Source organism: Macrobrachium nipponense, chromosome 1, assembly GCF_015104395.2.
Source record: "Macrobrachium nipponense isolate FS-2020 chromosome 1, ASM1510439v2, whole genome shotgun sequence".
NCBI classification, from domain to species: domain Eukaryota; kingdom Metazoa; phylum Arthropoda; class Malacostraca; order Decapoda; family Palaemonidae; genus Macrobrachium; species Macrobrachium nipponense.
The window spans coordinates 205,950,175-205,962,492 of NC_087200.1; the positions used below are offsets into that span (position 1 = coordinate 205,950,175).

Genomic DNA, 12,318 nt, shown 5'->3' on the forward strand with positions numbered 1-12,318 from the left:
AATTCCTGTCTCTGTCTGTACTTCTCTATATAATGAGGAGCTTTGTGCATTGCTTTTATTCATATTCATGTTTTTGCAGACACAACTGAACTAACTGGAGAGTAAGCTACCTAAGCGAACTGCAAGATTCAGTTAGTTGAAGTAAAATTTGTAAGGGTTTTCTTCTCAAGTACATAAAATAGCCATCAGTCTGAGTGACTCTTTCAGACAGAATGCCTATAATAATTTCAAGTGTGTCCCTTTCAAATTCATTGTCGTTTAAAACACTTCTGCTATTTAGCAAAGCTTTCTACGAAAACTTCTGTGATTGATGTTGGTATTTATCAAACTTGAATCGTTGACTTCTAATTAGCAGAAGTCTCGACAGACTCACTCAGTTTAAATACCACACTTCAATTAAGACATATACATGAGAACTATTAATAAAAGGTTTTATGGGATTCTGGATAGAATGTTTTGGAGGAAATAGTTAGACAATATGCTGACATGGATGCGTGTATATTTTGACATTAAATTCATATGTCCTCATCAGATTCAGTAAGGTTATTTATAAAAAGGGCAAAGTGACGTAAGGGGGATTTGTCCTGATAAGGCTGTGACAAGAAGATTTGTTACAATACCAACTAGGCGAACATTATTAATTACTTAAGAACGGGGTTCACTGCTCATTCGAGCATCATAGGACTGAAATTTTAATTGTTATAGTATATAAATGCATTATCTGTTACCAAAACAACCAAGGAAAAAGAAACAAACAAAAACATCTTTTCTGTAAACGAACATATTCTTAGAAAGGCAATTATCAGTTGCCTAAGAACGGGGTTTCACAGCTCGTTTGAATGCCATAGGACTGAAACCTCGATTATTTTATATTTAAATGTATATTATGTTACCGAACCCAACAGGACAAAAGAATTCACAAAGAGAGAGAGAGAGAGAGAGAGAGAGAGAGAGAGAGAGAGAGAGAGAGAGACTCGATATCTTCTCAAGACTTACCTTACAGACCTTACAAAGACCTTACAGCTCGTTCGGGTTTCCCCAGGTCCCTCAGTGTGAGGCACCTCTAATATATACCAGACAATTGCTAATGCATCATCGGGAATATTTTGCATGTTCCAATCTCGGATGGTCTGTGGTGCAGCTTAGATATTTGTCGAGCATATTTTTTAAATATATCTATGATCGTATATATATTTATATATATATATATATATATATATATATATATATATATATATATAATATATATATATATATATATATATTTATATATATATATATATATATATATATATATATATATATATATATATATATATATATATATATATGAATACATACATACATAGAATTACTGGCATTCTTTAAGTATGTCATTGCCACTACTTTGCAGCCAAAATAATTTCAAGTTATGAAATGTGTCATGATTTGAGCCACAACAGCCTTAGAAACTTCATTGAAACCTTTGGCTAGTCTTCATCAGTAACTGTTTAATTATGATAACAGGCTATGTTTTTATATTTAATAAACTGATATTTCACCAACAGACTGAATGATGGAAAAAGATGCAATTCAAAATGCTGATAAATTTATTCAGGGAGATTTTACATGTTCATTGCATAGCAGAAAATTGTTAAAGTACATCAGTAAAGATAATGTGGAATTCATGGTTGTTTCATTTGGAGCCTGATCCAATCCAAGTAACCTGGAAAGTGGAAAGAAATGGTCATGAATTGCCACGAATCGTTGATTCATCGATACAAGCTGAGTCAATTAGTTCTACAATAATTACTGATATGGGTTTGATATGACATTATATCATATATAAATGGTCCAAGGAAGACATCAGTTATGAAAATCATTGGAGGTTAATATCCTACTGGTAACTCGAGTGAAAAATTTTGGAAATTCTTTCAAACATCCTTCTGGCCCCGAAGAAGCTATTCCCATCAGATCCATGTGGCTTCCATGCTGGTACATTAGTGGGCCTCCTGAGTCTCCCTGCAGTGAGAAGTACTTTTGGATACTATTGGACTACAGGATCCCATTCATTAACACTTAGGATTAATAACTCTCACCAAGTTGACATTTTCATTCGCTTCATGCAAGAATTCTGAAGAGACTTCCGGTGGGAGTTTATTAAGTTATTTGTTACAAGTCTAAAAAAGCTCAGATACAAATAACCTTAGAAGAAGCATATAATTATGTAAATTAGCTTTACAAAAGGTATACATAAAACATACCTTATACATGTGGAAACTCAGGCTTATTCCATGTGCACGAAAAAATACTTACTCTACAGGACAAGCCTTGGCTTTTTCCAGAGGCCAGAGCACAAATTTTCTCATCAGGAATGAAAAAACGTAGGAGAAACCATCTTGCACATTACATTGATCATTGTTGTCATTACAGTATGAAGAAGAACAGGTGAGTTAGAGCTACCATCACCTAAGAGAAAAAGAAAAATGATTAGCTATCTTTTTCATTAAAGGTTCCCCATGTATAGGGAACTTCGTTCATGTATAACTGCTTGCTTTGTTTATTGCTTGTTTATATGAAGTTTTAATATGAGCATAAAAACTGCTTGATTAAGCTAAGTCACGGATCTTTCTGAGATTGTATGCTATTGGTAAATACTATATTTATACGTATGTGAAGCCTCTGGTTCTCCCAAGACATATCTGTGTTTGACTGACCCCTAGAAAAACGAGTGTGTCACATTTCCCTCCCATTAATCAATTGTTTGTTATTTCAGTTTTTTCAGCTAATAGTTTAATATAAAATGCCCAAGGTGTCCATGTCTTGGATTTTTAGCTAATTATTCCTGATAATCCCATTATTGAGCCATGACTGATGAACTTGTGTCCCTTGCTCTGAAGATCTTGTATAAATACCTCTGAATCAGAAAACTGTATCAGTTCACTGTTTAGGCTAAGACTGTACAAGTTAAGGAAATCAAATTCTGTAAATCTCCTAATTATATTGTTTCTTCACTTGGGAATTTTAAACTTTTAATCTACTAGTAGCTTGATATATGATAATCAGGAGTACAGACAACTTACTTCCAATCGTTCGTCCCCATCCACAGACGGAAACTCAGTGTTGCCGTATTTATTGTTTGGGTCTTCAGGAAGGCAGATTGGCGAAATTAGTGTTCTTGACATCGAAAGGGATTGGCTGTTCCGTTTTGAGAATTGCAATGTCATTTACATAGGTCTTACTGTCATATGCCGGGTGGAGTGTCATCTGTGAAAAACGCCTTTGACATTACAAGGTTTATTAGAGAGATGAATGGCTTCACTATGTATATGCAGGTAACAATAATGAATCGGAAAATAAGTAGAAGTGTTTTAAAATAGGGCATGCATATTTCCGTTCAGTTTTGGCCGTCATCATTGAAAGCTGTCCAGGTACTGGATAGGAGGCATCCGGATTCACACAGACCCATGGTCAGCTGCAGCACCTTGGTTTAGCGCAAGATTGGCAACCAATAAGGAAGGTACCTTTTTTGTCACTGGTGTAAGCACTCCTCCTCCCGCACTCTGTATCCAAAGCAGATCAAATCTTGAAAATATAGTAGTGAACTCTGGATGCCTTGAGTATGAGTTGACCATCACAAGATCTCTAATTTTATTACTTTTGCTTTCGGTTCCTATTCGCTTCTCTTTGTGTACATCAATCATCAGTCCCTCTCCGTTTTGTAAAGTGATTCAGATTTCCTAAACTTTTAAGTGTTTCTCGCCACTGCAGTGGTTATTCGAAGTCCAAAGATGTGTTTAGCACCTGAACTGCCAGCTTTAGTTCTCGTGCAGTACCCTCATTGTCTCCAAGGGCAGCTCGGTAGAAAAGGATGTTCGTGTGCCCGTCCGAGTTTTCGTTAAATTTGAGACACGTGGTTTTTATTATCACCATCATCAGTCATCAGTGTTCTCTTCTTCCATAACTGTCATCTGGATCTACATACAAATTTTCCACTTCGCTTGATCCTTAAGAAATAAAACAAAAGACGCTTGGAATGTCTACTTAAGTTGAGATTCGTAGTTGATTAACGAGGGTCCTCCTCTAAGGTTTAAGCCAGGCAAAATGACAATATTTGTAACTGAAGACCTACTGCTTGGTACTTCAAAATAAAATCTAATTTCAAATATTTTTCACCACAGAGCTAAAATATACTAGTAACCACGAGATTCTTTGCCTTGATGAGTGACTCATTATTCTTCACTCTTGAAATAGTCATGTTTACATATTTGACAAAAGCATAAATAGTAAAACAGGAGCTTGAAAGAAATTCAGAACTATTCGTGTTTAAATAAATCGACAATGTGGTTACTACGAACAACAAAGATGTAGCTGTTATGTGTGCAAACGGCACTGGACAAACATCACAATTACCTTAGCAATGTTGAGGTACTTAGTTGCAGCTGATGGCTTCCTGTTGTCATGCAACCCAACAAGCGCCAATGGGCGAAAACTTGACCCGCTGTCAAAAAAATAAAGATATTCAATGAATGAAGTAAGGTGTAGAGAAATCAATCCATCAGTCAAGACCAAGATTTTTTGCCCGTGCTCTGAGTTCCTTTTTCTCAACAGAGAGAGACTATTATATAGTGGGCTACTGAAAGGTATCACACATCTGATAAAAACAAAGTCCTCCTATAATTGCAACTTGTAAAGGGTTCAGCCATAGAAATATGAAATCTAAATTGAAGTATCCTCTGTAAATGGAAAATATTCTAGATGGAGCAATGACTTTGCCATCAGATACTCTTACTATATGTTGTTTGGTATGTCGATGCAGTGTGCAGCTGTAAGGATGTGATAAGGGCCAATGATGGATCCTCCACAAAATACGTTAGGACTCAGTTTACTGAAAAAAAGTCCCACTTGCCAGGGATACTCATGAGGCAGCGTTTCTGTTCCTGCGATTATTCTTTTTGTGTTTGTTTTGCCACAGGCTAAAAATGAAGCAAGAGAGAAATGCGAATTTGACAAGGGAAGTTATAAAGATCTAATTCATACATAGTTATTTAATTTTTTTAGCCTTTGAGTCGCAACACTGCTTGTCAAAATAGTTATCCTATGAGTTACTAAAAACTTTGTTTTACTCTATAAATCAAAAGAATTATTCTATGAGTAACTAAAAGCCTTATTTTTTATCATTGTATCTTCAAACCATTTTCAGCAAATACTTTGTAAGAAACGTTAATGCTGCGAAAAAAGGAGAGTATATTACCATAGACGTGCATGTAGCAGAAAAAATATTGAGAAGGCATTAAAACAAACAGAAAAAACGAAAAGGAAATATATACAAAAATGACTTGACTTACAATTAGCGTAAATTCTGCAGTGGATGTTTCCATAAGATGGAAGTATATTCTCAGCCAAAATCCTCAAAAAGTCTCCGGCCTGTTCGTCCTTCACGGAATGAGCTTCATTGCAAAGTCTACCAAAATAAACCTTAATTGTAATAGTCACAATGACCTCTAAACATGTCTATTTCTTCACACTACTTTCAATAAAGGCCTAGAATCCAGATTAGAAATAAATAAAGAATCCTTCTCCCAGTTAGGTGGGATTTGAACCCATCCACGCAAATACGACTGAGGTTACTAATAACTCCAATGTCTCTTAGAAAAACTACCTAATATACTGACATCAATGGGTTTGAATCCTACTATGGTTGGTAGGAGAAGGTTTCTTTATTTCTTCCGTTTCTGTTACCATGTCAAGTCATATATATATATATATATATATATATATATATATATATATATATATATATATATATATATATATATATATATATATATATATATATATATTAGTGGTAAATGAAACACTGCCCTTAGTTACGTAGAAAAAGACTCCTTCCAAACCACAACCCTCCCTGATTCAAGAATCATTGGCGAGCTGAAAATTACCTCAAGGTCTTTTGTCCGTAACCTATCGTCACTTTTCCACTGCTGCAGTCTGACGAATTCCACAGAGACTTCATGTCACAGGTGAACACCAGAGATGAATAAGAAGAAAGAGCTCTAACACTGGAGATCTGAAATGACAAAACATCAGTGAAGGGAAGACTGAACGTTGTTCCAAATGGACTCTTAACTGAACCATCTTTTACTTTCGTTTCCCATATGAAATTCGTCTTCCTTTGGTTAAGTCAAATGAACATATTAGGGAATTTTTTCAGGACTACCAGAAGAGATTCTTTTCAGAGTCTCACCTTGTATTCCACGTACTTCGATGCTTGTTGGTTCCCAAAGGTGAAGGAGAATGTTGCAGTTTCACCAGGCTCCAATATAACTGCTTCCTTGTCTAGGATCATACAAGAAATGGTGTGAATCCTTGCTTTGCAAGACACATAAGAAACATTTGTAAATACTGAACACACGTCTAATTAAAGGCAGTTTTTCTGTAGTACAATGATCAGTAATTTACAATGCAAGTTTTACTATCACAAGTTTTCATTTATATATGAAAATTAAACAGTAATTTGGGATAATTTTTTAATAATCAATATTGACAACTTTCTCCTTGTATCTTTACAACTAATTAATTTTGTTGTAGGCTTTCCCTTGCAAATGGGGGGAAATGATTACCAGACCAGATTTAAAAAAAAAAATGGAAAACTTGTTCATTTCTGCTCCGCTCTATTCAGCTTTACTGTGGATATAAACATAACTGTTTCTCTAAACTTACCATTATACCAAGTATCCCTCCAGTTGTCCTCTGACCATGGCTGGTCTACAGAAGGAGCTCCTAAATTACTGCCATATCCCACCCAATCCACATCATGGCCTCCTTCTGTCAAAGATTCCTCGTCCCATCTATTTTATAACAAGAGAGAAGTTTTGAAACAATCTACTATATGCAAGAACCCGAACTCGATATGTTTAATGAAGTATAAATATTTAGAATTACGGAAATAATGGAATTTACTTACCCTAAGCTCATTGATTCTGCATGAAGTACCATCTGGAAAGTTATAAAAATGTCACTAAGTTAATCTCTCTCTCTCTCTCTCTCTCTCTCTCTCTCTCTCTCTCTCTCTCTCTCTCTCTCTCTCCACTGCTAAACGAAACAAGACAATCAACAGTGAATAATGAGAACTTCCAAGAAAGGCACAATGAACCAACAAAGATTTCAGACGAATTCCTATTCACAGCAAAAGAACAGGTTCTGTGTGTGTACAAATGCATGTCTTGATAACTTACGAGGAAAAGTAGACCCAGAATCTGGCAAAGGATATCCATGCTCAATGATTGAATGACGAAGTTGTTTCTTCCTATATCACACCAGTCTCGTCCTGGCACGGGCTCTAGCTCTAGGGCAGCCCCTGAATGGAATGAAGACGATGGAAGAAGCGTTTCTCTAATCTTGTTCAGTTCAGGACGATTCCTCTTCTGCTGCAGCCACGGTCTCCCAGGTCTATTTATCTGAGATCATCCCTGATGGCTTCCCTGCCCAAGTGTTCCTGTCTGATGAGGCTTCAGACTGATACAAGAGACTGAAAAGAAACTGCCACCAACCTCCGTGAGTTATGCACTCAGTTCTTTCAGAGCCGAGCAGTTTGTTCTCGTATATTGCGACTAATTAACAAGGTTTTTCAATCCTGTGAATAAGGAAGTGTGAATGTTGTGAGAAACGGAACCGAGAGCCTCATTTTACCTGTGCAGTTTGTCACAAGGGGTCGATGACTCCACGTTAGTGAATAACGTTCACACATACTGACAAGTAGCAGTCACACACATGTATATATTAAATGCAATACATATAAAAATATTTTTCTGTTACAACAGTCGATTAAATGTGATGTTTCGTCGTTTTGACTTGCCATTATCCAGCCCGGGTCCAACCAATCAGTCCTAAAGTGCATCTACAGCTTGAGGGAACCTTGCTCTGAATTTAGTGTGTTGAACGCCAGTTCAGTTGGGACTTAACTTCTCAACCTTTAGGTTATCATTAGTTTTGACGTCTAAATATGTATTGTATATGCCGAACAACGAACGTTTCCTCAGGAGAGGGTGACGGGATCCATCGTTTGTCTTTATAAGGTAAAAGTGATACAGGAACTTTGAAGAGTGCCAGGACAGTTGAATGCGAGAAATTCGATTCAAAAGGTAGAACAGGAGACAGAATGACTTATTCGGGAAGAACAGTCCTGACTGAGACAAATAACAGACTGCTGGATTGCGTACTCATTTAAAACTGTGAAGCGTTTGAAAGCGGGAAGAAAATTGTATGCATGGACGCTGATGAAACTTATGACAGAAAACGAGGTGTAACATGGAGGGAATTTAAAATGTACAGCTTAGACTTTTAGAAGACAGTATTCTCAGATCATTTAAAGGATGAAAAGTTTATTTTGGAATATAGAGATTGAAGAGTGGCTAGTTTGGCGTAAAGTTGCAGAAACACTTATCTTATAACATCTATATAAGTATGTGGAATCTAAAGGATTGTTAGCTGATAAACATTATGCTTGATATGCCATTTGCAAGAGAACTTTGACAAGGATTTGAGTGCAGAATAATTTAAACATATTTTAATGCCGCTTTCGATTGACTAAACCACAAGGCACTTACTATTTATACACTTCTGAATCGTGGAGTAGGTGGATATGTATAGGATTACTTCAAGATATCCTTACTGGTAGACAGCAGCGAGCTGCTGTTGATAGGATCTTAAGTGAATTCCACAGGTCCACTGCTATTTCCGTTTACTCGGTGAATAGTCTACAAAATACTTTGTTGTTGTTTTTCTTTTTCTAGAGGGACATAAAAAGGGTCTAAGTGGGAGAGCCTAAAAAGGTCTGAAAAAGGTTTTGGTTTGGTTGTGAGTTAAACACAGTCCGTACATTTGGAACTTCAGATGTTAAAGCATAGACGTTATTCATTGCTACCCAGATACTGTTTTTCTAGCATTTTAATGTTTTTAACAACTTACTAATTTATTAATGTATTCTTTTTAATAAGTGAGAAGTCTTCTCTCTGTATTTCGCTCCACCGTGTCTTACCTTTTCTAATGAACACCACCTACTTTGGAAGTTTGAATTTCAAGTCAATAGCCCATGTGGCCTTGTTCCATATGAATAGTGTTCATCTTTTGAATAACAATAATAATAACAATAATAATAATAATACTGTTAAAATAAACAGTAATATAAAAGTTGAGAAATCAAGTCCCAACTGAGCAGGCGCTTTCCACCACTGTAAGCTCAGAGCAAGTTCCATCATCTTGTAGATCTACTTTAGGACAAATGGATTGCGCCTGGTAAGGACAAATATATATATATATATATATTATATATATTATATATATATATATATATATATATATGTATATATAATATATATATATATATATATATATATATATATATATATATATATATATATATTAGTATTCGTCTTTATTCAGACATCGTCAGACGATGTCTGAATAAAGACGAAAGCGCTTGGATTTCTGACTATCATTTTCCCGTGGTATTCGCTTATTTATGAAGTCACGTGCATCTACTGTGATTTTTAAGCATATATATATATATATATATATATATATATATATATATATATATATATATATATTTATATGTATATATATAATATACATGAATAACTTGATCACGAGATTTATAAAACGTGATGCAATGTATAAATAAAGTGTAATACCATGGAGGAAAATGAAAAACGAGAACTGCCAAGATATTTCGGTGTTAACGACCCTTTCAATAGGGTAAGACTGATCAGAACAAAGAGAAACACAGTACATGTAAACATATACAAACGGACAATACAGGATTAACATAAGGTCCAAGTCCCTTTAAAAAAACGAAAAAACTCTAACCGTTTTGGTTTTACCTACCCAAATACCTTGGCCAAATCTTTGATTAACGTCCAAGAAAAGCCAATGCCAAAGACACAGGAGTATCCCTTGCCTCGACTACGATCAATTTTCCATTGGCTTTACAGAAAAATCAGTCCCTCAGAGATCAGTACAAAATAAGTGGTCAGCTAGGTATGGACAACTGAGGTCAGCTATTTTTAAACGCAAAAATAACCATAATCACAGAATAAACAGAAATTTATCACATATAATCTATAGCATCAATTGTTGGTTCAAAAGCCAGATAGCAGAATCAGCTATAATTAAAGAAAGAAACACAATGAACATCTCAAAGGGTGTGTGGGATTCAGATATTATAGATAAAATGTTCCTCCAACCAGCGATTAAAAAGATTAAAGAAAAATTGTCGACCAGGGTGACTTAATAGCTGACCTGTGACCTCTTCCTATAAATACTGGTTTTTCAGTAACTTTTGTCATTTATCTCCTACCTGAAGAGAGGGATGGTTTGGTCTCTGAAATATAGTATTTTACTTTTTTATGGGCTCCTTTCATTAAATGGAATTCTGTTTTAACATACATACATACATACATACATATATATATATATATATATATATATATATATATAGATATATAGATATATATATATATATATATGATATATATGTATATATATATATATATATATATATATATATATATATATACTATATATATATATATATATATATATATATATATACATATATATATATATATATATATATATATATATATATATATATGTATATATATATATATATATATATATATATATATATATATATATATATATATATATATATATATATATATATATATATATATATATATATATATATATATATATATATATATATATATGTTCATTGTATAGAATGGCTTTTTCACTGTTAACCAGCTTTTTTGAAATTGATTCATATTTTCTAATTATTTTCTTCACTTCATTGTTCAGGTTACTAATGGACACATAATGGGGTTCTTCCATTAACTGCAGTATTTTTAACAAAAACGCGACAGCAGTTTCGTCAACCTATACGTATTGACGTTATCAAGCGTACTGATACAAATATGTTGTTGTTGTTTAAGATTAAGCTGGCCTTATGCCAGCACGGGCTCTTGCTCAAAGAGCAGCCAGTAGGTCATTTGAATATTTGCAGGTGAAAAGGTGATTTTTAAGGATATGCGGTGCAAACTTTATTTATGATATCAATAGAATATGTAGGTTTTATGTTATGATTTGCAAAGGAAATGAAAGGTGAAAACAGGCAGGGTTACAAACCCCTTTAAACCCTAAGGTACCCAATTAGTGGAAGAAAAAGATCGATAGTAGCGAGTCCTGGCGAGTCGGAGATAGCCAGTAAGGAAAATCGTCGTAGAAAAACGGGGGAAAAAAAAAGAGCACACCACACGCGGACAGGAGCGTGCACTGACATTCAGTGAATTAAACATATATGTAATTAATATATATTTATGTATAATGTATATAATAACATACTTTCAACTTTTGATATAATTTCTGTTGTTAACATATTTATTTATTTGTCTTATTTTGTGTTTCACTATAGTCTTTTGTGAATATTTAAAACTAAGTATCTGGCAATTGTACTACCTTTCCGTCCTCATGGCGTCAGAAAACGCATGTAGGCTCATATCATGTATTTACGGGCTGCTCTGTGAGCAAGAGCCCTTGCTGACACAAGGTCAGCTTAATCAAAAACAACAACAACATATATGTATCATTACGCTGATAACGTCAATACGTATAAAAAAATACTGGAGTAAATGGAAGAACCCCATATGTGTCCATTAGTAACCTGAACAATGAAGTGAAGAAAATAATTAGAAAATATGAATCAATTTCAAAAAAGCTAGTTAACAGTGAAAAAGCCATTCTATTCAATGAATGTTCTATCCGTGAAAAATTGTCTCCTAAAAGTATATATATATATATATATATATATATATATATATATATATATATATATATATATATATATATATATATATATATATATATATCTTCTTCCTAGCTTAAACCCATTTTTATATGGGGTCGCCATTGCGAATGAGTCGTCTCCATCGATTTCTGTCTTGTGCCTCGTTCTCATTTATACCTTTCAATTCCATATCTTCCCTTACACAATCACGCCATCTCTTTCTTGGTCTTCCCTTCTTCCTTCTACCCCGCACTTCCATTTCCATCGTATGTCTTCCAACATGATGTTTCCTCCCTTCGTAATAGGTGTCCATACCATCGAAGCCTTCCTTCCTGTATTTTCTTCGATATTTTCAGCTACCTTTGTCGATCCTCTTATATACTCATTTCTAATCCTATCTTCCCTTGTTACTCCCGACATCCATCTCAACATTCTCATTTCTGCTACATCCATCTTCTTCTCCTCTTTTTTTCTCCTACTTCCTGTTT

The 12,318-nt window shown here is 34.5% G+C and overlaps 1 protein-coding gene across 1 annotated transcript in view; it reads right to left on the minus strand.

Moving 5' to 3' along the window:
- Nucleotides 1-3,126: 3,126 nt before the first annotated feature.
- The window catches only part of LOC135219073 (uncharacterized), a 46,560-nt gene continuing 37,368 nt past the window's right edge, over nucleotides 3,127-12,318 (minus strand). Inside the window, exons 3-11 of the mRNA XM_064255502.1 lie at nucleotides 7,218-7,409; nucleotides 6,947-6,978; nucleotides 6,703-6,830; nucleotides 6,227-6,318; nucleotides 5,922-6,049; nucleotides 5,328-5,443; nucleotides 4,772-4,955; nucleotides 4,393-4,480; nucleotides 3,127-3,246 (exon numbers count right to left, since the gene is read on the minus strand). Of these exons, the coding sequence (XP_064111572.1) occupies nucleotides 3,127-3,246; nucleotides 4,393-4,480; nucleotides 4,772-4,955; nucleotides 5,328-5,443; nucleotides 5,922-6,049; nucleotides 6,227-6,318; nucleotides 6,703-6,830; nucleotides 6,947-6,978; nucleotides 7,218-7,409 (1,080 nt within the window). The remainder of the gene's footprint in view (nucleotides 3,247-4,392; nucleotides 4,481-4,771; nucleotides 4,956-5,327; nucleotides 5,444-5,921; nucleotides 6,050-6,226; nucleotides 6,319-6,702; nucleotides 6,831-6,946; nucleotides 6,979-7,217; nucleotides 7,410-12,318) is intronic.